Raw genomic sequence first — 26,927 nt, forward strand, 5'->3', positions numbered from 1 at the left:
GCTTGTTATAAAAACAGGGTTAACCCCCTATGTCCTACATAAGGAAATGTCTGTATATCAGGGAAAACAAAGATCAAAAGCTTTCTCATGCATACATTTTCAAGAAAAAGAAGATAAATATCTAAATCAACGATAGACGCCTTCATGGTTTTAATTAATACAAATCAACAATCAATCACAGAATCAAGCGTCTCGCTGATAAGGTTTAGATTTGGCCACATCTCTCGACTGTGCTGCTGTTTCATTTTGCAGCAAACAGGAAGTATATTGGAAGGTTCCCATGTTTTTCTTTTCCCATTAACTCACTGTTGTATTATAAATAATGTTTTGGTTTGTTTTAGTTCGCGTTGCTCAGTCGTTATGATTTCTATGTTGTTTTTTGCATTTTGTGTTGTAGTCTTTTTCTTTTCTTTTTTTTTTTTTTTTTTTGTCATAGGTTTTTCAGTTCATATTTGACTTACGAGTTAAAATGTTCCTTTTGGTATCATTCACCTTCTCTTTTTGTGGACCAATCCGTTTCAGGGATCAACAAACTTAATAAAATATGTTGGACGCTGGGTTGTAAAGAAATGATCCCTGACTATGTAGTTCGTCACATTATGTCAGCCAAAATAGTTTTTTCTTTTATAGTTTTTCAAATAGATATAGGAAGATATAGAAAGCCTAATTGAAGCCATCTTTCCATGTATATTTTGTCATTCCGGGACCTTTTGAAGCGTGCGTTGATTATAGATATAAGAAGATATAGTATGAGAGCCAATGAGACAATTTCACAATTTGCAAAAGTAAACTATCATAGGCTAAAGTACAGTCTACAATTCGGAGCATTAGCTCACACCGAACAGCAAGATATTAATGGCCCCAGAAATTACTAGTGTAAAACCATTCAAACGGGAAAACCAACGGTTTAATCTATATAAAAAGAACTAGAAACGAGAAACACTCATGAACCACATCATCATACGACAATTAGTGAACATCAGATTCCTGACTTAAGACAGGTGCAAACAAATGCAGCTGGTTTAATTTCTTCTTTTGTAGATTTGTGTCTAATTGGCAATCATACCACATCTCCTTATTTTAATAAATGTGTTTTATTCGTCGTGTCTACTGTTGACGGCTTTACATCAGTTTTGGCAAACTTTTATTGTCTCGTGTCTGTCTGAATGATCCGCCTTGATTCTCTGTTTCTATTAATAGTACAAATGTACATGTGGGATAAAGAACAGATATTCTCAAATTTAATTCAAATTCCTAAGACGTTTCAAGCCTAAAGAAATCATTATAATGATTCGGACAGATCATACTTTGTTTTCATGACCCATAAAGGGTAACATGTTGATTGATTTTCAAAAAGATTTTAAGTCGTCAAGACGCGTTATATGGAAGTGCAAAATTTTAAACGAACATACCGACTAATTTTTAAAATAATTAGAACGGTGGGTTGTGATAATTTATTTTTATATGAAAATGTGCCCTTATGAATCTTGGTCAACTTTTTAAAGCATTAAATACATTATATAGTCGAAAAATGGAACGATTTATGGTCATGTAACCTGATAAAGTCGGGTTCACAAGAACAATGACTGAATCAGGGGCAGCTGTAAATCGTCTATTAATGTCGGTCTGTTTTCCCTTCAAAGAGTGAGTATATATAATGGAAAACTGGCGAGGAGCCTTATAAAAACAAAGATTGAGGACAGTATTGTAAAACGAAGGGAGGAAAAAAGTATTGTAAAACGAAGGGAGGAAAAACAAAAATAAAACAAATATTTAAATGTGTTTTGATGCTATGGGAATTTTGCATTGATATAAGATTTTTGATTTACTATGTCTAATTTTTAACAACTTATATCAACTTCTATTTAATTTATAAACAACTTTTCTAGACTCGATCCGGATATAATTATTTATTTCGAAGTGCTGTTAATTTTGAGTATTCGATTAGCCTCTCGAATTCCAGAGGATCTTGCCCCATGTGCGTACGAAAACCATATTGAGTCAGTTGCTTCTCCGGCGAAACACACAATGGGTTTATCTGCTACAAACAACGGTTCAGCAATATCTGATATACATGATTTATGGGAATCGACTGCGAAATAACTATATGCTCCGAGAAAAGAGGGGTCCCTACTCCAGGAAGACGTTTGGGTTAATGATGGCTCCGGAATTTCTTTTTTTTTCCAGAACTTTCGTAGGATATCTGTACAAGTACGTGCAACTTCATTCAGAGAAAGTGTTTCCATATGTTTTGAAGCTTTGCCATGTATCCAAGCTAATAGTACATTTTCACATGTCGGTATTGTGCTAAATTTGAATATTGATTTATACCATGCATCATCATCTGAGCTGTCCCATGCAAGTACAATACCACTTTCTTCTTTGCGCCAAAATGGAAATTCATAATAAAGGAATATTTTTCCGACACTGCCAAATCCCATTTTTGCTATTGCCTTAATTTTCTTCTGTGGCAAAGATGGATGGAACAGATTGTCGTGAAATTGCTTCAAATGTCCAAGTGAACATGTGACAATCACATGGTCTGCTAAGTATTCTTCAACGGTTTTGTCTTCTGTTTCACAGATGACTTTAACCGTCGATTGTTCGCTTTTCCATTGAATGCTTACAACATTCCTCTTAAATTTTAGACTACTATCTGTTAGATCTTCTTTTAAAGCCTTTAACACAAGAGAGTATCCATGTGACAGAATGACGTCATTATCATCGTCATATTCACCTCCCATCTCGTAACAATTTGCTGAAGCTAATTTCAAATCATCTCCTACGTATAAACCTAAGTAGCCGCTCATTATTTTGCAAAACATCAGCATATGTGTTTTCTTTTCGTCGTTTAACTTTCTTTTGTCTATTTCCTCTGTAAAACGTTTTTCTATGTAGTCTTGACAATTTAAATCTTTTTTAAACCTGATCCCGTCCTCAAGTTCGTCTTCGATTTTTTCAATTATTTTCCAAGCCTTTTTCACGGTGAGTTTGTCTATTTCGGTACTCCTTTCAGTTAACGTCTTTTCTTTCTCGCTAAATAAGAAAGAGTAAGATATATTTAGTAAAATCAATAATTCTTAAAACAAGAGGATTCTAAGAGCCTGATTAGTTCACCTGGAATTTTTGGTGTGGATCTTTCATCAATAAATACTTTTCTGTTAATTGTATATTATGGATGTACTTAGGTGATCGTAGGTGAAGTTAAATAAATCAAGAATTTAAAATTGATACTTTATGTGCATAGAACTAAATTATTTTTACCTATTATTTACTGTAATTGTATAATTCAAGATGGCGGTATACCCCTGAACAACCGTAACCGACCGTGAAAGGGCTGTATAGCCAGTCAAGGTCGTTTAAAACATCCATTTGTTGTAAATCATTAACTGCTTTTTACCCCTAATTCTATTAAATTAACACAAAACTTTACACTAGATAACATACGGATCATTCACATCAAGTTCGGTTGAAATTCAATCAACAGTTTCATAGGAGGAGATCATAGAAAAAATTTACGAGGATGACGACGGACGCGAAGTATTTGCATTAGATCACATGACCTGTGGGACAGGTGAGCTAAACAAATGATAATAACGAAAAAGTGGATAGACATGTATACGTCTTTAAAATAGATATGTACAACTAGAAAATGTAAGATGTTCCCGACTGAACTCATAATCGACCTGCGAATAATATTCATCAATCTTAGAGAAATACATTGTAATTCTGCCTTTTCTATACACTGATATTGTAAAGAAGAGATCTTGTATAAAACAGTCACATCAAAGTAAACATGAGTCTAATTATGTGACGAAGAAAAACTTTACAATCTATCTAAATTTGATAACCGAAATATTTCCTTTTAAAGGTTAATAACCCTTCACATTTCAATTAAACAAACATTATAAAAATTCTGATTATTTATTTATTCTATAAACTTGTAAATTGTAGTACCTTCAGCAGTATATACCTCCGATAGAACTCATCGGGACTCGTTGACTCATATAATCGTCTTTTCGTCCTTATCAATCTTACCGCAGATTTATATACCTTTATTATATTGTAAAGGAGCAATTTCGAAGACAGTCACACCAGAGCAGATTTCAGATGATTTACCATCAATCCTTTCTTGTGAAATAAAGAAACTGCCTTTCCCCTTGCTCCAAAACGGCTTTTCTTAATGGAGTTTAGGGCTTGGTGATGTTTCATAGCATTATTTGTTTTCTTTATATTGTTACAGTAAAGGGTCCCAATTTTTTTCGAATTTAGAATTTGCGATGGTCCTAGTTGGAGAACGTATTTTGTAAAGTGAACATTTGTTGTTGCTTTGCTGTCTCTTTGACATATGCTAATTATCTTTTACAGAGAAACTTTTTAAAATCTCTAGCATTTAGTTAATTTCTTAACCAATCATTCAGTACGGATTTGACATTATGGTGCAAAGGTATCATTTACTTTGTTGGTATTTACCGAAGTTTTTTGTTCATTCTTTTACACACAACGACCAAATGGACCAATTTGGACCATTATCAGAGTCGAATAATAATATCAGATGGAAACAAATTATTAATATAATTATTAAAATAAATTCACGTTTTTGAAACAAGCAGAGTGAGTTGATAGAGTAAAAAGTTTGTTTTGCAGAAGGGTATCTACAATGTCCCCCGGTGTATAGATCACGACAAATTTCCAATATCAGCATAAATAAATTCAAAGGTCTGTTAAACGTCAGACAAAGTGTTTAGATACGTCATACTCCAAGGCAAGGATTATAGAGTAGACACACATCTCAAACTATGGTTGCCTAATATGTCTTATTTAAAGTGTTTTGCTATTTGGAGAAATTCTGTGTTTGTTACATTTCTTTGAATATTTCTGTTTTAATTTATTCAAAACTTATTTTAAACTTGGAACAATTTAGACCTTTAAACATTTTAGACACCTACAAACATATTAATATCTTTACATGTATGTGGTTATTGCAGTTGGGGTGCTGTGTTAATTAACGAAAAATATTCCTAACAGACGTACTGCGAAGTCCGCACTGTATAAAATCGGTATCCTTGGATATATATCTAGAACTTGGTTGGTACAGGTTTTGGTGTTCTGTCAGACACTTAATTTAAAGTATAGCATACCAATGTTTCTGTATGGATATGATTTCAATGAAAAATTCTATTCAAAATCAAGTCGATATGCTTAGACTTAAAGGTTTCAGTGAACGTTAAATAGACCATTTTACTTTTGATGAACCCACAACTATTTATGCATATGACTCCCATAGCTTTAGTGTCGATTTGACCCTATGACGTGTTTGTTAGAAACACGTGATGGACTGCTATTGGCATTTACCCATAATTGGGTGTTTTAAATGAAAACAGAAATAAAATATTGAATTAGGTTATCATTGTATTGAGCAATAGATATATATGATTATATACGCATTTACGTTATTTCAATTTAATAAATAATGATAATACATAGAGGTGTGCAGTCTAGTCAATGGTCCAGAGTAACACACAATGGGTCATACTTATATGACCCATTTATTTTTAAATATTACAAATTACGAATCTCATTTACTTTGATATTAGACATTAATCAAATATATGAAAACTACCATTATCATGTTTCACAGTGTATACTCTGTTTAACCATTTTTTTTAATTTATTTTACTTTTATAGAATAGAATAGAATATTTTTATTTCCCAAATTACAAGGCCCATAAAGGGCATAAAATCAAATACAATTGATTTACATAATTGGTAACAACAACAATAGAGGCATATACATATATATTTGGAATATAAGCATTGGTCAGAATCAAGCTAAAAACCACATACATTGTATATATTCTCAATAAAAGAATAATAAAATTACATTATACATGTATATGTATTTATTCTCAAATTATTTACTTGACTTAGTGTCAGTGTTCATACCTGATCTCCTTAATTCAAAACAGTCACAAATATAACAGCCCAGTTTTTCCATAAGAGTAACATTTTCTTGGGTCAAGAGCCATAAAAATTTAGAAGATTTATTTAAATTTATAAAATTACAACAATTGTTAGAAATGTCTTTAAAAAAATCGTCCCTTTGAATATCATAAAGAGGGCATTCAAATAAGAAATGAAGCTCATCTTCAACTTTACCAAGTGAGCAATTAGAACAAAGACGCTGAGATCTTTCTATATGCTTTTTTGAATATCTGTCTGTCTCAATTTTTAAAGAGTGAGCACTTATTCTTAATTTACAAATTGACTGTCTTTTTTTGAAGTCCTGCAATTCTAAATATTTTTCTTTTTTAAAACATTTTTTATAGAAAAATAAGTACCAAGCTTCCCTTTTTGGGAGTTAATTGTTTGATACTTAAGTTTATTCCAAAATGTGAATTAACTTTTACATAGTTTATTTTTAACATACTGACATAAAGAACCAATTGATTGGTCAAAATTTGGTAATTCAATCTCTCTCTGAATATAATCTATACTAGAATACCATGTATTTACATTAGAGCTATGTAACTGTTTACAACATATAAATGCATCAAATAGTAATCCTTCTTTCAAATGTTCCAGTCTATGACAATATTTTAACATTGATAAAATTATAGTAAAATACATAGGAAATCTACCAAGCTCTGACATTACAGCAATATTACTTGACTTTCTGTTTACACCAAGAATATATTTCATAAATTTGGTATGAGCTTTTTCAGAAGAATCCTGACCAAAGACTTTTTCTAATATATAATCATTATCTTTTTTACAAGCAGCTGAATCCGTTCTAAACATTCCCCATATTTCACTGCCATATAATAGTATGGGTTTAATTGTATGATCATAAAGATGTAAAAAAGTGGCAATACTAGGGTTAGATGATGACAAGCATCTCTGTAGCTTAAAACAAGCTTTTAAAGATTTGTTGTATAATTCATCTTTACACTGCTTAAATATACCACTGGAAGTAAATGTGATTCCAAGATATCTATATAATTTTGCACTTTCAATCTCTTTACCTCCAAAATGTAAACAGCATTTTAAAAATTTTCCTGGCTTGTTAAAAATTATACTTTTTGTCTTTTTTAAATTTACATTAAAACACCATTCTAAACAATATTCATGTAACATATTAATTCTCTTTTGCAAGCCTTCCTGTGTTTCTGAAAAAATGACTACATCATCAGCATACATAAGACAATCTACTCTACGGTTATTAATATTTACTGGATCAGGACAAGATAAAAACTTGTCAGGTAGATCATTGATAAATATTTTAAAAATATTTGGGCTTAAAACATCACCTTGTCTAACCCCTATAAATGATTTAAAACATGGAGTCATTTCATTATCAATTTTAACACAGAGGTCACTTTTATTATACATATCTTTAATGATAGAATAAAACTTTCCAGTAATATTGTTTGTTAAAAGCTTATATCTGATACCCTCTTGGATCACTTTATCAAAAGCCTGTTTAAAATCTACAAAACAGGCAAATAGTTTACCCCCCTTTTTACTTATATATTTATCGATAATGGTTTTTAAAACAAAAACATGATCAGATGGTCTACATTTTTTTGAAAATCCAATTTGACATGGATTAATCACTGATTATTTTACCAAAAATTTATCTAGTCTGTTATTCAAAACAGAGTTAAACAATTTACCAACACAAGAGTTAATGGCAATGCCACGATAATTATCTGGTTTACTTGGATCACCAGACTTAAAAACAGCAGATAAATAGACTGATGACCATTGCATTGGATAAATACCAGATGAAAAAACATGATTAAACAGTTTCTGAATTAAAGGATTTAGAACTAAACTTCCTGCCTTTAGCATTTCGTTAGGTATACCATCCAGACCTGAGGCTTTACCACTTTTGAGTTTAGAAATTGATTCAAAGATTTCTTTAGTAGAGAATCTATAATCTAATTCACAAAAAGTTTTATTTTTTTCCATATTTTCTATTTTAGAGTTAATTTCTTTAATTCTTGTCTCACTAATTGAAGGAGATTTATTCAAATCTGAACAATTATTAAACCAGACTTCTGGTTCTACTGACTTTCCTTTACTATCATCTGTAGACTCCTTTAAAGAATTAATAAGTTTCCAGTATTGTTTTGGATCAGAATCTCTTAAATTGTCAAGGCTATTGAGGATGGACTGTTTAAATGTGCGCATTTTATATTTACGCAATTTATTATACTCTCTGTAGCATTTATAATATGAACCTCTGACAATAGGATCATACGGAAATTTTGACAACAATTCTCCTTTAGATACTAGAATTTTCCTCTTTACAACTAAATCAGAATCAAACCATTTACAATTAGGTTTTCTTTTTTAGATGATTTATGGCGAAAAATATTTGCCTTTGTAGCAGCAACATTTATTATGTTTAAAAAATCAGGAACTGCTCTCTCTGAATCTTCATTTTCATATTCATGATTCATGAAATTATTTAAAAGAGATTTGCAAACAGGGTGGCAAAGTGCATCTTGAAATTGACTTGTTGATGATTTTGTCCACTTATAACCACCTGGAAATGCATTCATTTTAAATTTATTAATAGATAAATGTGAAGAATAAGTTGCTAAAATTCCAAAAGACAACTTACAATGACAATCTGAAAAATTTGGGATGAAATCTGATATTTTGAAAGATAAAATTTTAGGTAAAAGTGCCTCTGAAACAATAACATAATCTACAACACTAGATCCTGTGGGTTTATGGCATGTAAATTTACCATACAAATCTCCCAATACTCTTCCATTTAAAATTCTCATTTTTGTAGATATACATAAATCTAATAACTGTCTACCTCTAACATCAACCTTACTATCATAACTATGTCTTACATCTTGAATAGTATCACAATCATCATCATTATATATAGGTAAATGAGTATCATAAACATCATTTTGTATAAAGTCTGGCTCTGATCCTGACCGAGCATTCAAATCACCACATAATATAATATCTCCTAACTGTTTATAAGTGCATGTCATATCCCTTTCAATACTATCTAATACATCATCATCAGACTGATGTAAATAACTTGACATACTTGGAATTATATAGGCTAGACACAGATATATATCATTTGTTAGATTAAAAAAGTTCTTATTCAGTTTAATCCACTGATAATCTTTACTGGTATTTTGCAAAATGTTTATGCCTGGACGGATAATATTCTTTATTAGTATACCAAGGCCCCCATAAAATCTTGAATTAGAGGACTGTACTCTACAAACTGGGAAAAAATTGTATCCCTCAACACTAATACGGGTGTTATATCCCAAATGTGTTTCTGTCAATAGTATAATATCATAATGAATGATCTGTTTTAGAAATGAGGGGTCATGTAATTTATTGTAGGATTCAGAAATTAAGCCCCCAACATTCCAAACACAAAAAGATAAATTAGATAATAGAATATTCTTGTGCTTATTCATTACTTCAATTTAATGTTAAGAAATAGTGTTGTTAAAATGTGTACTAAAATATTCAAGTAATTTGGGAGAAAAAAAATAAAATCAACCTTGTTATATGAAATATAAACACACAAAAAAAATTAAAAATTCCCAAACAGATATGTTAAGTTCAAAACTAAATTCAAATTAATAATACAATACAATATTAATATAAATGTTTGTTTATATTTGTCATAAATTAACGCAAAAAAGTTGCTTTGCCTTCAAATGTTAATATCCCCTGCGGTGATAACCACGATTGCCTCGAAACTGATGATTGTTCCCTCTTCCGCCTCTATATCTCTGGCCTCGGCCTCTGTTGTACATATACTGTTGTGAATCATCATCTGGCACAAAATCATTTGTATTGTCACGTTGGACTCTAGGCGGTGTATAATTGTATTGGTTAACGTTGCGTTTCTTGGGAGTTCTCGGGGGGAGGCCAAGAATCCGGTCTATTGTGTCTTTAATGTTAGATGCCAACATTTTCGTGCCATTTAACGAAAGATGGTAATTGTCCTTAGGATCCAAATATTTTTGGAGAGCACTGCCTTTAAATGCCATATTACTGTTGTCGCATATCTCTACATTTGGTTCATTCCTGAGATCTTCTTTTGCCATTAAACTCAAAATTTGTGCCTTATTATTTAAGGATTCCTCGTCGGCTCTTGGAGTTAGGAGAGAAATTACTATTTTGGTATCATTAAATTTCTCTTTAGCACTATCAATAATTGTATGTAGATATTCAATGCTCTTTTCATTTGGGGTAGATCGAACAGCATTTGATAAAGAATGCAAAACTAAAATATCCGGTGTAACTTCTAGCTCCTGTATAACATGATCAGTTTGCTCTAATGTGAATGACTTATGTTTTTCTGCAGAGTATTTGGACAGAAGTTTATTTGGGTCAATCCCCTTAATTGGATGTACCAATTAGAACAACATGTTTAGTATTTCTTGTTTTAGGATGTTTTAGTTTCACATCCTGAAAATCGTTTGTATTGTCTTGACTCAAATGTAATTTTAAACTAAGTACTTCATCTTCTTTATGTTTCAAATTTTCAGATACTGAATTATAAGCTGAAGCCATCTCTTCAATTTTACTGATCTTATTGTTTAACTTAGTTTGTAGATCAGAAATGTCACTTTGTAGGTCTTTAATTCTCGTGTCCTGAGAATTTTTTTGTAGCTCCATTTGGGACTTTTGAGTTTCAATTTTAGATTTCCAACATTCAATATTAATGGCAGATGTGTTTTTAAATTCATTAACAGATGACTTTAAGATGATATTTTCTTTTTCAAGAGAGACTATACGAGCAGCGAGTTTGTCATTATCATTTGTAGGTTTAAGTATGGTAGTGATAGTATCTTGCAACATTTTAAAATTGTTGTTGTTTGTTTCTATAGATTGATTGTAATAATGCTCCATCAATTGAAATTTCGAATTGAATAAATCAGATTGCTGCGTACAAATTTTGTCAAGCGCCAATGTGAAGCTGGCCTCCATCCTACTAAACATCTGGTCGGGTTGAAAATGTGCAACATTCATATCTGACTGACTTATATCGTTTGTTTCATGCACCTGACCTGATTTGTCTTTGGAAACGGTGTCGTTATGAGATGCTAAATCTTTGTTATTATTACTGTCAATCAATGTTGATATTTGTTTAATATTTGTTTGTTCACTTAAGTCAGTTGCACTTCCACTCTGGGTTGTGTTTATTTTACATGACCCAGATTCGTCTGTATTAGTTGCCATATAAATTATGTTAACCAGCTTAACAAGGACTGGGAAATCTTTATCTACAAAAGTATCTTTATGATTTCCTTGCACTTGCACTAAGCCTGTGTTTACAAATAGGGTGATTTTGTACAATAAAGAGTCAACATCTGCTTTTGTTGATATTTCTACACAGATGGATTTATTTCCAGAATTCTTTGTAGACCAGTTTTCAGGGTCATCGAACCAACTCACAACATAATCAGACGATTTACCATAGTGTTCATAATACAATAGCGATAGACTTTTAATCCAAGGTGCTAGCTTTGGGTGAGGAATACGAAATGCTATCATTTGTGCTGCCTCATCATACAAATGTGTATCAATTTCTTCAGTAAGAGCACGCTTGCCTTTGGGTCCTGATGGTGCATTAAATTTTGTTGGTAGACAAGTAACAGGGTAGTCACAATAAACACTATTTAAGGTGATATCATTGTTTGAGATCAGATATTCAACATATATGTCCGCCATGTTTTTTTCTTTTGTACGCGTTCAGGTAAGTTACAGCTAATGCTTGCAAGATTTAATTATAGGTCATAAAACCATTGTTTAAAATAAGTGTTATTTATATTACTACTTCATTTCATTAAATAACTATATTACTTTAGATACAATCGTCAAATTCCGAAGCAATTCAGATTTTTACCGGCGCTCACTGGAGGCTGCCATTACAATTCAAGGGAGGTAATGTTGATTCCATTAAGAACATATATAATGTTTAATTCAGTTCGTTGTTAACCATTATTATTATAGTATTAATGAATGGGTGTTTTTATAATGGCCCTGTTATATGTCCAAGGTCTGTAATAATGGTCGAGGAAGTCTGTAATGGCCCAAGGCAACGCCGAGGTCCATTACAGACATCCGAGGCCATTATTACTGACTGAGGACACATAAAAGGGCCATTATAAAAACACCCATTTCTTAATACATTTATTAACCAACTGAACAAAAGTGTATGTGTTTCTGCCAACTTGATCTTACTCTTTTAATGACAGTTTAGTTTGAAAAAAAATATTTGTACTTCACCATGATAAAGCTTTTAAATATACCAAATATCCAAGATATAAAGTTTAAAGAAGTTATGTGTTGAAAAACAGGATGAACAGTGATCCCTGAATATGGTTCTTTAATGTTGGTTGCTGGTTACTAAATAAAAATAAAATACAAAAAGGTATTATACTCTTTACAACTTAATTTTATTAACTTTATTAAAAACCCTTACTGGGCTTAATACAGACAAACTGGGCATTAATACAGGGCCATTACAGAAAAAACAGGGCCATTACACAAAAACAGGGCCATTACAGAAAAAACAGGGTCATTACAGAAAAATAGGGCCATTACAGAAAATATGTAATTTTTAATAAACAATCATTTCTGGCTATAATGTACATAGATGGTTAATAAATAAAAGTAAAATAAGAATATTTTCCTAATAAAATAAATTATCATTATTTCTGCTCGTTACCCTGATTGGCAAATAAATGAGGTTCTTTGTTTGTGCGTTAGGTATCATTTTATACAAGAATCTTTTCAAAATGGAGGTTATAAGAAAAACTGTATATGCATTCTATTATATTCAATACTATGATAAAAAGAAAATAAGTGTACATATATTTCATATATAAATTTCACATTCACAATTAAAAATACTGAGTACGAGTAATTGTTAACTTATACTACAGATATTTAGATATTGGATTAGGAAACAAAAACAGTGATTTTATATCCCGAAGGACCGGTCATTTACTTTTCAATCTTAACTCAGATCGAAATCGACTTTTTTTCAACTTAATTTGAAACTGCCTGACTTATGCTTTAACCGATAAAAAACTGTATTTTAATATATCATAACAGTTTTATAACATTGACGTCATCTATGTATTAAGAAAGATTTTCGGATTTTTCTCACGATTTTAATCGTTACGGAAAATCTATGACTTAGATGACTAATGATATAATCATTTGTTTTAAACAGTCGGTCTCTTTTTTTTTCTTTTTTTTTTGGCAACTTGCCTCCGGACAAGACTAAGTACTGGATTTTCATTAGGGTATCGGATGCCACGAATTCATGTAATAGAAACTTCCTTCCTATCCGGAACTTCTGACTTCACAAACGTTGGGTTGTTTTTTTTTGGGGGGGGGGGGATTCGCCTTAATCAATACTTGGCATTATGTGTATTGTGTTTCATCGCAACAATCAATCTGTGAATTAATCAACCTTGTATCAAATAGTTGGCATGCATATACAACTATGAGGTTTATAAAAAAAATCAATATTGTTTCTTGAAGTGGTCATCTGTAGTAGCAATCATGTACTTTAATATTATCAATATACATGTACATTATTACATGTCTAGATGTTAGACGAAATGTTAATTAATGTATGTAATAACAATGAAAATTGTAATGATTTTATGGTTCTAATCCTGCTTGGAATAAAATGTATATGATTTTTATAGCATGAAGATAATAACATCTATCTGAACTTTAGTTTATAAAAATGTTTTTCTGTTACTAATGTATTGTTTTATGTGTACATGTTATGCTGCCCATCAAGGGCCCTTGATTGGAATAATAAATATTCTAATTCTGTACTTATAAAAAATTTGGGCGGCTGTTATATGAACCAGTCTATATGATAAAGTGAGAATACTTTTAATCTGTAAGATGATAACATAGAAATTTTTGTGACAATAAGTTGTTGTAGTTCAGAGAAAATTAGCAATATTATATTTTTTTAGATGGTGGTCCCGTTAATCGGTTTTGAATGGTTTGCAAGTAGATGTACTTTAAATGGTTCGGATTCAACCGTTTGAAGGAACTAAATTAGATTGAAATTAATTTCTTCTAGTTGTCTGCCCATAGACCGTTATTTGTATTCCCGCGCTTCATGGGATATACTATAGCCATTCAGCACGACAGGGCCGACTCGACTAGACGTGTTTCTCAGTTAATTTTTTTTTGTCTTGCTTATAGGAAGTTATTTAATGTTATATGAAATGTTTTCATTTCAGTAGTAATCATAAATTACTTGACTATATTTTTTCGACATGATATTATGTATCATAATGTGCAATTAAAATCAGCACATGGCACTGTCTTGTGGGTATTCAATTTGAACTTTAGTTTGATTTTATATATTAGTCTTATGTGCTTAGAGTTGGGTATTCAATGGGCGTAGTAATTGTAGAAGAACAGTTCTTTATTATGAAACAACACGTTAAGACCTTGGTGCGCCCTACCATTTTTCTGCCTGTAATCAAGACCGACCAAACCATAAACATTTGAAATCAACAATGTATAAATACTGGAATAATTTTTTAATTGAATGAGCTGTATGACCAAATAAGACCTATAACACCGTGTAGAACGCCACATGCGGGGTGTCGGCTATGCTTGAGTCGGCTGGCAATTTCGAAGCGGAGAAAAACTAACAAAGTAAGTTCAAGTATCAAAATTTCTTTTTTTAGAATTCTTAGTACCATAAAATGAATTGCACGGAATGATCTGAAACATAATCTATTTCCTGCAAGTATAATCAGTCTTTTTTCGTGCTCTGTTTCCTCAAACACCTCTCCCTAGTTTTCTGTGTTGCAGATTTTGAGGCTTCATATGCAAATTTCTGGATAAAAACTACTTTAAACGACTTCCTCCCGTATTATTCATATAGAATTGAATTCCTATCATGGAATTTAACCAAATACCAGCTTCTTACTTAAAATTAATTGATTTTAAAACTAGTTTTTCATCAAAATATGAAGTGTCACTAGGGGTGTCAGATGTTGCATCTCAAGGGGTAGAGGCTTTCAATAAAACATAGAATAGATATGCATATAAATCGGTCTTTATCTGATACTTTTTAGTTCAAACACATCTGCTATATTATGATAAGACATTACAAACTGAAGGTACTTCATTTTGCCTGTTTTTTGTTTTTAAAAACATGTGCTTTTGATTTCGTAAAAAGTTTAAAACGACTCAAAATATTTTGTTTTAAAGCTGGAAAAAGATTTCTTTGACCATTTAGTTACTATCATGGTCAAAAAAAAGTCACGGTTTAGGCTCAATGCACAGAAACATTGAGGAAAATCACAGAGCAGACCTCCATAAAAGATTTGGTCGAAGTCACCAACAGTCAAAATCTGTCAAAGCGCATCACCAGGTTCCTCTCAAAAGCACTCGTGCAAGCCACAAAAAGCATCCACTCTAAAAAAAAAAAAAAAAAAAAAAAAAAAAAAAAAAACTCGATTACTCTCTCCATTGAAACACTCAGCGGAATCTTTCACATCAAATGACAATAAAGTTTCAAGGAGACATGAAGGCGATGACACTATTATCATAAACGATTTTAAAATAGAGATTATTTTTTTTTAAACTTAATCTGGCTGCTGGTTTTTTTTTTTTTTTATCTTTTATCGAAATGGTAAAAGAAAATTAATTTTCTTTAGACGGTTTTGGAAAACTTATTTAATGTATATATTTGATGGGTGGACTAAAAGGTATTGAACACATTACAGAAAACTTGTGTGAGCGGGGATTGACGATCCCCAAGACGCAAGAATTAATTATGTAGTTCCAAGCCAAAAGATACGATCAGAATTCATCGCCATGGACCTTGATATCGCAAATGCTTACCTCTGCTTAAGATATCTTGGTTTTAACGTTAAAACATTTCATCATGTTTCATGAGGCTGACATGGTTTCCTTGATACGAGATGTTATAGGTCTACGACTGAAAGACTGGAAAGAGCTAGACATACGTCAGAAATTAGGTCTGCAGATGACAATTGGCGTTAATCAAGATTTGTGTTTGTGATCGGTGGATTACAGGCGTAATTGTTTCAGCTTACGGAACTTGAAGGAAATGACCTATCTTGTATCAACTCGGTTCAATCTAGTGCAAGCGACATATTTGGAACACAATCACCTTATGTTAATAAAAGAACAGTAGAGATCTCCTATCAAGGAAACCATGACAGACTCGTGGAAAATGATGAAATGTTTCAAAGTTAGAACCAAGATATCTAAAGCAGAGGTCAGATTTCGGGGTATCAACGGCATAGCGATGGAGTGTTGGTAGTATCTTTTGGGTTGGAAATGCAAAATTATTTCCTGCGTCTTGGGGATTGGATATTCCGCGCTCACAAAAGTCTTCTGTAATGTGAACAATACGTTTTGGTCCATCCATAAAATATTAAAATTTACCAAGAAAAAGTCTGTAACCAGTTTTCCAAAACCTCTTTGTTGTTTCCCGATACCACATTCCCGATGTTATTCTTTTTGACATAAATCCATGGAAAGAAAGGGAGAAATATTGTCTTAAAACTTTTTTTTACCATTTCGATAAAAGATAGAAAATCAGCAGCCAGATTAAGTTTTAAAAAAATAATCTCTGTTTCAAAATCGTTAAAAATAATAGTGTCATCGCCTTCATGTCTCCTTGAAGCTGTATTGTCATTTGATGTGAAAGATTCCGCTGAGTGTTTCAATGGAGAGAGTAATCGAGTTTGTTTTAAAGTGTGTGCTTTTTGCGGCTTGCACGAGTGCTTTTGAGAGGAACCTGGTGATGCACTTTCGTGGAGTTTGACTGTGGGTGGCTTCGGCCAAATCTTTTATGGAGGTCTGCTCTGTGATTTTCCTCCATGTTTCTGTGCATTGTGCCTCAACTGTGAACTTTTTTTTACCATGATAGTAACTAAAAAGGAAAAGAAATCATTTTCCAGCTTTAAAACAAAGTATTTTGAGTCGTTTTAACTTTTTACGAAATCAAAAGCACACGTCTTAAAAGACAAAAAACAGGCAAAATGAGGTACCTTCAGTTTGTAATGTCTTATCATAATATAGTAGATGTGTTTGAATTAAAAAGTATCAGATAAAGACCGATTTATATGCAAATATATTCTATTTTTTATTAAAAGCCTCTACCCCAGGAGATGCAAAATCTGACACCCCTAGCGACACTTCATATTTTGATGAAAAAACTAGTTTTAAAACCAATGAATTTTAAGTAAGAAGCATATATTTGGTTAAATTCCATGATAGCAATTCAATTCTATATAAATGATACGGGAAGGAGTCGTCTAAAGTAGTTGTTTATCTTGAAATTTGCATATGAAGCCTCAAAATCTGCAACACGGAAAACTAGGGAGAGGTGTTTGAGGAAACAAAGAACCGAAAACGACTGCTAATGCTTGCAGGAAATAGATTATGTTTCAGGTCATTCCGTGCAATTTATTATATGGTACTAAGAATTCTAAAAAAAGAAATTTTGATACTTGAACTTACTTTGTTAGTTTTTCTCCGCTTCGAAATTGCCACCCCGTGTCAAACATAGCCGACACCCCGCATGTGGCGTTCTACACGGTGTATAAGGAGAATAGACAAATCCATAATTATATTTGATGATATTTCGCCAAATGAATACAATAGCTCTCTCTGTAAAAACTCCAGTCTTATTTTGAAGCATAGAGATCATGAAAGAAGATAGTCTGTTTATTATATTTTCTATTCATGCGTGTACAAGTGATGATTCCTGTATTAGTAAGAATACCAGTTTTGAAACAATTTTACTGCTGGATTTAAGTTTTAGTTAAATATCAAGATAGAGCCGGTCATTGCCCTTTCTTTTTTCTTCTGAAATTAGCCTAAAATTTAATATATAAAAAAAGTTCTCTGATATTGTTTTCATTGATCATGCCACAGTTTGGGTTAACGTTTAATAAAGTAGAAAGATGTTATTTTTAAATGATACGTTAACTAGTGTTTGGAGAACTTATCTCTGAAATTGAGTTTCATTTGGAATAAAAATTGTGAATTCGTTCTGCCTCGCGAATTCCTGAACTTCTTGCCCCATGTGCATATGAAAACCACTTGTCGTGAGTTGCTTCCCCTGCAAAGCATAAAACTGGTTTTTCGCCAACAAAAAGTGGTTCTGCAATATCCGTTACGCACGTTGCATGTGATTTGGTAGACAAGTAACTATAAGCTCCATGAACTAATGGATCTGAACACCACGATGTTATTTTAACTGATGTTGGTTCCGGAATATCCTTGTCGTCCAAGTATTGCCGTAAAAGGTTTGTACATCTTTCTGCAATAGCGGTATCTGTAAGGGATTTAATATGGTCAGTATCGCTTCCATAAATCCATATTAACAAAACATTTGAACAGGTTGGAATTTCACGAATCCAGTATGCTGACTCGCATCCAGAGCAGATTCCAGATGATTTACCATCAATCCTTTCTTGTGAAATAAAGAAACTGCCTTTTCCCTTGCTCCAAAACGGCTTTTCGTAATGGAGGAAAATTGCTTCAACTTTTCCTGGTTCAAACTTTTCTATAGCTTCGATTTTAACGTTTGGCAGGGATGGTTCAAAAAGTTGTTCATGGTTTTGCTTCAAATGACCAAGTGGACATGTTATGATAACATGATCAGCAACGTATTCGTCAACTGTGGTATCAAAATCACAATATATCGTGACCTCTTTGTTGTCAATACCACTATTCCACTGAATTTGGTTCACATATCGTTTGTATCTGACTGTGTTAACTGGAAGCTCATCTACTAGACTCTGCAAAACGCCAGACAAACCTTGCGGAACAGTGATATCTGCGCCATCGATTTCTTCGCTCATGTGCAAGAGGTTGGCAGAAATAAATCTGGCCTCGTCCCCTGTAAACAAACTAAACCCTTTCATCAACGAATCAAGGACAGTTTGTATCTGTACGCTTTCGTTTTCTTTTCTTTGTTTAAGTTTCTCTTGAAAACGTATTTTAAAGTAATCTTCACAGGATAGCTGCTTACCGTTATCAATTTCCTCATCAAGCTCTCTCTCAATATCTTCAAATATTTCCGTGGCTAGCTGTACTATCTTACTATCTATCCTACTACCACACTGGGTTAGCCAAGGGTCGTCCTTCCTGCAATGAGTTACTAGAAAATATTGTGATATGTTACATCGGATTCGCTACCTCTTCGTTATACGACTGTTGGCATTTCTCACAGGAGGAGGTAAAAATCGCTGATCATTAAAGTCCTGTCAAGTTTTACAAAATTTAAATGTACATTTTAAAAGGTGGGGTCAATTTTTCAGTGTCCAGCGGAGTTACGAATTTACTTGCGACTTTTGATTTACAGTACATACAATTATTCCGTAAATTAGATCTATGTCGTGAAGATGGATTATTATGGATTAATATGATGTTATATTTTGAAATAAGAAAGGATGAAAAGTAGAATTTATATAAACTTGAGGTTTTACATGAGACACTAAGCAAAATAACATAATTTGTCTTGAACCCATCAAAATTCTATACAATTCACCAACAGCACATTGGAAATATAGTCCCTAGTGTTGACAGTGGGTTACTTGCCATTAATTTTTATACCTCTTCCAAATTTATTTCTCCATGTTTAATGCCTCAAATTGCAAGTAGGGGGTGAAATTACACTGTAAAAAAAATTTGGGTCCAGAATTTTAAAGGAAAGTAGTGATTTGGTCCAGGTGAAAAAGGTTGAAAAATAGCACTTCGGAAGCTGTCAAAAGATTTCAAGACGCCCTGTGGCACCGTTAAAGTCCACAATTCCTCTAAAGTCCACAACACTGGCACCGTTAAAGTCCACAATTCCTCTAAAGTCCACAACACCGCTAAAGTCCACAACAATTTTCCGCTAAAGTCCACAACGCCGCTAAAGTCCACAAAATTTCCGCTAAAGTCCACAAAATGACCTCCGCTAAAGTCCACAAGAAAACACCGTTAAAGTCCACAACAACAAGTTCCGCTAAAGTCCACAAAAAATCACCGTTAAAGTCCAAACATTTTTTTTTCATTATCAAAAGACAATTTTCTGTTTTTTACACCCGATATTATAGATCAAATTAAAAGCACGGACTTTTGTTCTTAGAAAGTATTTCTTGTCAGCATAAATTATATTTTTGATGAATGAAAAAATTATAGTATTTGCTTTATCGATTTTTATGCGATTTTCTATCAATCAAACAGACAATATTTCTGAAAAGTTATCTAACTATTATACTCTTTTTATTCTTTAGTAAATATTTGTTCATCCACAAGAAACTCCAACATAGCTTTCTCTTTATGTATATGCTGGAGACATAATTTGGAGCCTATATTTGATATTTAAATTTCCTTTGCAATATCTATAAAACATAAGTAAGATTTCCATTCAGTGTCTGTTAGGTTCCACAGCAGCCAAAACGGTCCGTAAATCTCAAAAATAGACTTGGATCCATCATGTTCTTTTTTGAAATCAAAATAATGATAAAGAATACCACACATTCATGCATTTTGTGGTGCTCAGCAGATTTCCATTACTCTTTGGTTTGCATATACAAAAGAAGATATGGTATGATTGCCAATGAGACAACTGTCCACAAGAGACCAAAATGACACAGACATTATAAACAACTGTTTGTTTTGTTTTCAAAAAGGAAAATGAATTTGTTTCAGAATGAAAGATGAATTGAATAAATTATACGCGGATGTGGTTCTGTATTGTGTATTATCCATGATGAGTATAAGTATAAGTTTTTTTCAACAATGCTACATGTATATATATGTTCCAGACAATATGAGTATATCTGATTTGAACCCTTACGCGTACAATGTGGACCATATAAGTATACCTGAACGTATACTCGTACCGTATGAGTATACTCGTATGGTTTAGTATGAGGTCGACCATACATGTGCATTTGTCAAATTTATCAAGACTCAGAAAATGAAATAAAAACTTTAACCAAATAAACTAGAGTCTCTAAAGAGCCTGTGTCGCTCACCTGTATTTACTGATCCTTTGGAAATCATGTAAAATAAGGTTAAAATCATAATTTATAGTATAAGATATCATTAGATACTATAATAATATCTAAGATAATAGCAAAGAACTCAGGGGCAGCAACCCAACAACTGGTTGTCTGAAAATTTCAGGGCAGATATATCTAAATCTGATGAACATTTTTGACACCGTCAGATTTGCTCTAAATGCTTCAGTCTCAGAGATATGAACCAAAAACTAACTTTACCCTATGTACTATTTTTAGCCATGTCTGCCATCTTCGTTCGCGGGCAGGGACCTGGGTCATCGGACACATTTTTTAAACTATATACTCTTATGATGATTGAGGTTAAAGTTTAGTTACACTTTGTTCAAGTAATTTCAGAGGAGAAGATTTTTGTAAAAGTTAACGATGACGACGGCGACGCCGGACGACGCCGAACGCAAAGTGATGAGAAAAGCTCTCTTGGCCCGTAGGGCCAGGTGAGCTAAAAAGTGACGCTACATTTTTTAGTATGAAATTAAGTTCAAATGCTCAAATTGCAATTGAAGTTATGGAAGTACATACATGTATATTTTGGAAGATAAGTTTTTAGAAAATTTAGGATCGTTGTACTTCAAAAACCAATAAGCCAGTAAAGTAAAATGGTCAGAAGTATTTGTCACCTATAATTAGTTGTTATATATATATATCATGAAATCTACGGGTATTTTTCATAACAAATATTTAGGAACTATTTCATGTAAGATTTTAATCAAAATTAATACCGATAGAAGCAGCCCTCTCATAGGTTTATTTGTTTATTTGGTAATTTATCTATTTTGAAGCGTTAATTCTCAATTTCTGATGATATAACACAAATCTTTATATCTTATCCAAAATTAAAACTAACCGAAGAAAAGTATGACCAAATAAAAAAAAACTTGCCGACGTATTTGTGTGTTGAGAAATCCAGAACTAATAAAAATAAGTGTCTATGAGCATTGGAGGGTGTGGATATAGGATAAAGACAGGATGTGGATATAGAATAAAGGCGATAGGAACGTTCATCTTGCATTGAGCCCGAACACCAACAATTGTTGAACTATCCTACGTTTTGTGAGTTTATAGAAATTAATCTTGTGAGTAATTTTACATGTGATTAAAACACTTTACCAAGATAAACAACTAGTGTATGTATATTTTCTTAAGCCCCATTTATGGGCATTGGTTTTTCCTTTTGAATGGTTTTACACTTGTAATTGTTGGGGACTTTTATAGCTGGCTGTTCCGTGTGAGCCAAGGTTCCGTGTTGAAGGCCGTACCTTGACCTATAATGGTCTTTTATAAATTTTAACTTGGATAGAGAGTTGTCTTATTGGCACTGTGACTCATACCACATCTTCCTATATCGATCAAATCAGGTTTTGTTGTGACATTTTGGTAGAAACCCATTCAACGCATCGATATCTGATACTAATCGATAAAAATATAACTTAAAGCATAGAATATTTTCTTTTTTATTTGGAATTAATCATACTGGCTTCATTTTTCCGTTCTAAAAATCATAACAGAAATTAATAACGTTAAACGTTGGTTAAAAGTTTTGCGACAGGAGACCTTTTGGAATTCATAAACCTAGTATTTTTTTGTTAAAAGATATAATCAAGATTGTTGCATGACGTTCAAATGTTATAGATTAGGAGGCACATTTGCTTTGTACATTAATTATGTCAAAAAGTGATTATATGCAAGGAATAAGAGAAAAAAGTTACTCGTTGAATGCAGTAATAATAAATAACGAATTTACAAACATTTTAGAAATGATATCCAAATTGGCCATCAAGATCAAAATTGATAGAACAAAATCATATACCGATACTGTACTTTTTTCATGTATCAAACTGATAAAAAAAAATACTACCGAGAAGAAAGGCCATTGCTTTGTATTGTACTAACGGGATAAAAATAACGAATAATATGTTTTTACAATAAAAAAATTAGTGTGGACTTTAACGGTGCTTTTTTGTGGACTTTAGCGGAACTTGTTATTGTGGACTTTAACGGCGTTTTCTTGTGGACTTTAGCGGAGGTAATTTTGTGGACTTTAGCGGAAAGTTTGTGGACTTTAGCGGCGTTGTGGACTTTAGCGGAAAATTGTTGTGGACTTTAGCGGTGTTGTGGACTTTAGAGGAATTGTGGACTTTAACGGTGCCACAACGCCCTAAAGATAAAATTGTCCATATATTGAGTTAGAGACGATGAAGTTTTCTATAATTTTGATATAATTTGTCCCAAAAGTAGTACAACACACTGTAAAAGTTTCTTTGAGAAAGCGCAGGTGGGATTTTTTTTATTTTCATTTATGTTCTAAAACAAATGCACTACGAAATAATTGTGGTCTCGGACCATTTTATTTGTATGTTTAGATCCTTTTTAGCTAGCTGTTCGGTGTGAACCAAGGCTCAGTGTTGAAGGTCGAACTTTGACCTATATTGGTCGACTTTTACTAATTGTGACTTGGATCGAGAGTTGTCTCATTGGCATTAATACCACATCTTATATTTATTAAGTCTATTTGGGTGGATGTTTACTAACTACCTCTATTCGAAACAGTATAAAAAAAGAAGATGTGGTATGATTGCCAATGAGACAACTATCCACAGAAGACCAAAATGACACAGACATTAACAAATATAGGTCACCGTATGGCCTTCAACAATGAGCAAAGCCCATATCGCATAGTCAGCTATTAAAGGCCCCGATAAGAAAATGTAAAACAATTCAAATGAGAAAACTAACGGCCTTATTTATGTAAAAAAATGAACGAAAAACAAATATGTAACATAAACAAACGACAGTGCATTTTACACTTACAGCACCATTTTGTACATTCGAAACAAGTAGAATTGAATAGAAGATATTTGTGCCGTTCAGAATCTTCATCAAAGTTTTATTCACTTTGATTCGATTAATCGTTAATATGTCAAACAGTGCTCGTTCTAAATATGTATGACGTATTTGCCGGTCTTTACAGTGACTATAATAATTACGAAATTACTGGACTGACAGTAAAATATATTTCACGAGAAAAAAAATATGAAACATAATATTATCTAATATATAAGGGCATTCGATCTGAAAAGAATATAGGTGATAATGGTGAATTGATAAGTTGTTCATGTGTCAAACACAACAGTTCTCGTTCTAAATATTTATGACGTATTTGTCGGTCTTTACAGTGACTATAATAATTACGAAACGAATCATGTACAGTCAGTAAAATATATTTCATGAAAAAAAATTATGAAACGGATTATTATTATTTAATATATAAGGGCATTCAAACTGAAAAGAATGTAGGTGGTAATGATGAATGGAATGGGTGATGAGGATGGATGAAAATAGGTGATAATGGTGGATCGAAATAAGTGATAATAGTGAATTGACGCCTTTACTTCTAGCGATAAATAATGCATGCATATAAGTTTATCAGCATGATCATATTTGTATATGATATGAACACACTAGATCTGATTTTTAATATACTAGCTCATAAATACTAGTAAAAAGTTTGCAGGAGAGCATGCCAACTATCCTGGTATCATCACTCGTACTCCGAGTCAACCAGTCATAAATCTTACTTCTCGATGATGTTTGCTAATAGGGCGGAAAAGAATCAGTAAAGCCTTCAAGGTTTTTGTGTCATTAATTTATACTCTATATATTTTTGTATCCATAATACCCCAATAAACGGTCATATGAATAAAGCATTAGCAAAATATATGTTTCATTCCTATTTCATGATGTTTAAATTCTTTCTTTTATAGGTTCAAACTATCAAAAAAATTGTCAATGCTTTGCACGTCTATTTTGTTCATTTTATATAATAATCTATAACTCTTTCAGCCTCACGGATTCCCGAAGACCTTGCACCGTGTGTTGTTGAAAAGTATCTTTCCTCTGTTGCTTCTCCTGCAAAGCACACGACTGGTTTCCCATCATAATATAAAGGTTCAGCTATATTTTTAATGTCAACTGACTGTGAATGAACAGCATAATAACTGTAAGACCCAAGAGTAAAAGGATTTGAGCACCAAGCTGACCTCTTGATACCAGTTGGACAGATATTATTTTTCTTCGTGAATTTTTGCAGTATATCTTTACAAGTTTCTAAAACAAAAGAATCTGACAAAGTTTCAATATATGCTGCGGCATCTCCGTGTATCCATGCTACTAATATATCTGGATTGTTAAGGACCTCATCGAAAGCAAATATTGACCTATACCATTGATCACTATCAAAACTATCTAGCTTCTGCTTCCAAGCAAGTTTTATTCCTCCGTCGCCTTTACTCCAAAATGGTTTGTCAAAAAATAAAAATATTTTGTTTACTTTTCCAAAACCCATTCTGTTGACGGATTCCTTTTTTTCTACAGACAATGTAGGTGTGAACAGGTCATTGAGATGGGCTTTCAGATAACCAAGAGAACACGTGAGTATCACGTGGTCCGCTACATATTTTTCGTCTGCTGCATTACTATTACAACAAATGTTCACCTTACCGGACGAATTGCAGTAGTCAATTGACTTAACAACCTTTTTAAATTCTACTGGGACATCTTTTATTTCTGCTGTGATGGTTCGTAAAATTTCACAAAATCCAGGCGGAATCTTAACGTTTCCACCAGAAATGTTTTCAAACAATCCATTTAGATTCAATGATACCTTCTCTAAATAATCGCCTTCATGAAATCCCAAATAGTTTATCATACAGTGAAACGCAGCCTTAACCAAATCCTGGTCCTCGGGTTTAAATTCATTTAGTGCGGTTTCCAAACTACTTTCCATAAATTCAGATTGACTAATTTGTATATCCGTTTTGTGTACAAATGTACTTAGCGTGTCTTCAATATTGCAAAAGATGTCCCAAGCTTTTACTATCAATGGTTTAGGAATGATTGACCCGTCTTCAGTACACCAATGACCTTCAATCCTGAAACATAATTGCGAATGACTTCTACTATCGAGCGCACTACTAATACTACATTAGCATACGAAAATCTAAGAAAACAAGACAAACAAGAATTTATCTAGCACATTTTCACAAATGGATATAATTTTTTTTATTAAACATGAAGAATAAGGAGTCGAATTACAAGTGTATAGTACCAGCACTGTAGAATATAATCTATGCATTATCTAATTAGGTAGGTAAAGCAACTCTGAGTTAACATCAGAATATGATATATGCTAGGTGATCGTGTTATAAGTGTCATTAAAGTGCTAAATATTATAAAATAAAATGGGTGCTATTGTGACAGTACGGTGTTCTGTGAATAAACTACATCTCACCTGTCCAGGAAAACATATGGTTCCATGATCAACCCTTTCTCTTTGGCAAGTGTATACATGGAATTGTCTTTGCCAGTCCCATGTATCCAGTTCGCACCAAGTTCTATAATACCATCTCCAAACTCGACTGTATGAATTCTTCCTCCAATTCTGTTAAATATATTCACGTATAATTATTATCAAATATCAGTAAAAAAATATACCAATTTACAGGGTGCAATGTGAACCCTGTTCGCAACGAAGATTAAAAAATAATAAGTAGTTCAAATACTTTCCGCTGAAATACATCTGTTTATAATCGTTATTTCTTGCGATGATATTTCAAAATAGTTTTTGTGTCTGAAAAATTGTGACACACTTGCATTGGAAAAAATCTAGCGAAATGTGTTACCAACAAATGAGTGAACAGGTTTACGAACTAGAGTCGAATATAGGAATGTCTAGAATGAACGTCTAATCATATTGCCTGCTTCCTTGCAGATGATAAATTCCCCAAAACTAATTTTCTGATAGAACTT

The 26,927-nt window shown here is 32.6% G+C and overlaps 1 protein-coding gene across 3 annotated transcripts in view; it reads right to left on the minus strand.

Moving 5' to 3' along the window:
• Positions 1–1,891: 1,891 nt before the first annotated feature.
• Positions 1,892–26,927, minus strand: part of LOC139488050 (spermine oxidase-like) — a 39,783-nt gene continuing 14,747 nt past the window's right edge. Inside the window, exons 3-4 of one of the 3 annotated variants that reach the window (XM_071273372.1) lie at positions 26,410–26,559; positions 1,892–3,036 (exon numbers count right to left, since the gene is read on the minus strand). In XM_071273372.1, coding sequence (XP_071129473.1) covers positions 1,911–3,036; positions 26,410–26,559 — 1,276 coding nt within the window. In that variant the 3' untranslated portion in view covers positions 1,892–1,910. Of the gene's footprint in view, positions 3,037–17,943; positions 19,195–24,324; positions 26,051–26,409; positions 26,560–26,927 lie in introns of those variants that run through there. The other 2 variants (XM_071273371.1, XM_071273373.1) reach the window with 2 other exon arrangements.

Source organism: Mytilus edulis, chromosome 9, assembly GCF_963676685.1.
Source record: "Mytilus edulis chromosome 9, xbMytEdul2.2, whole genome shotgun sequence".
Taxonomy (NCBI): Eukaryota; Metazoa; Mollusca; class Bivalvia; order Mytilida; family Mytilidae; genus Mytilus; species Mytilus edulis.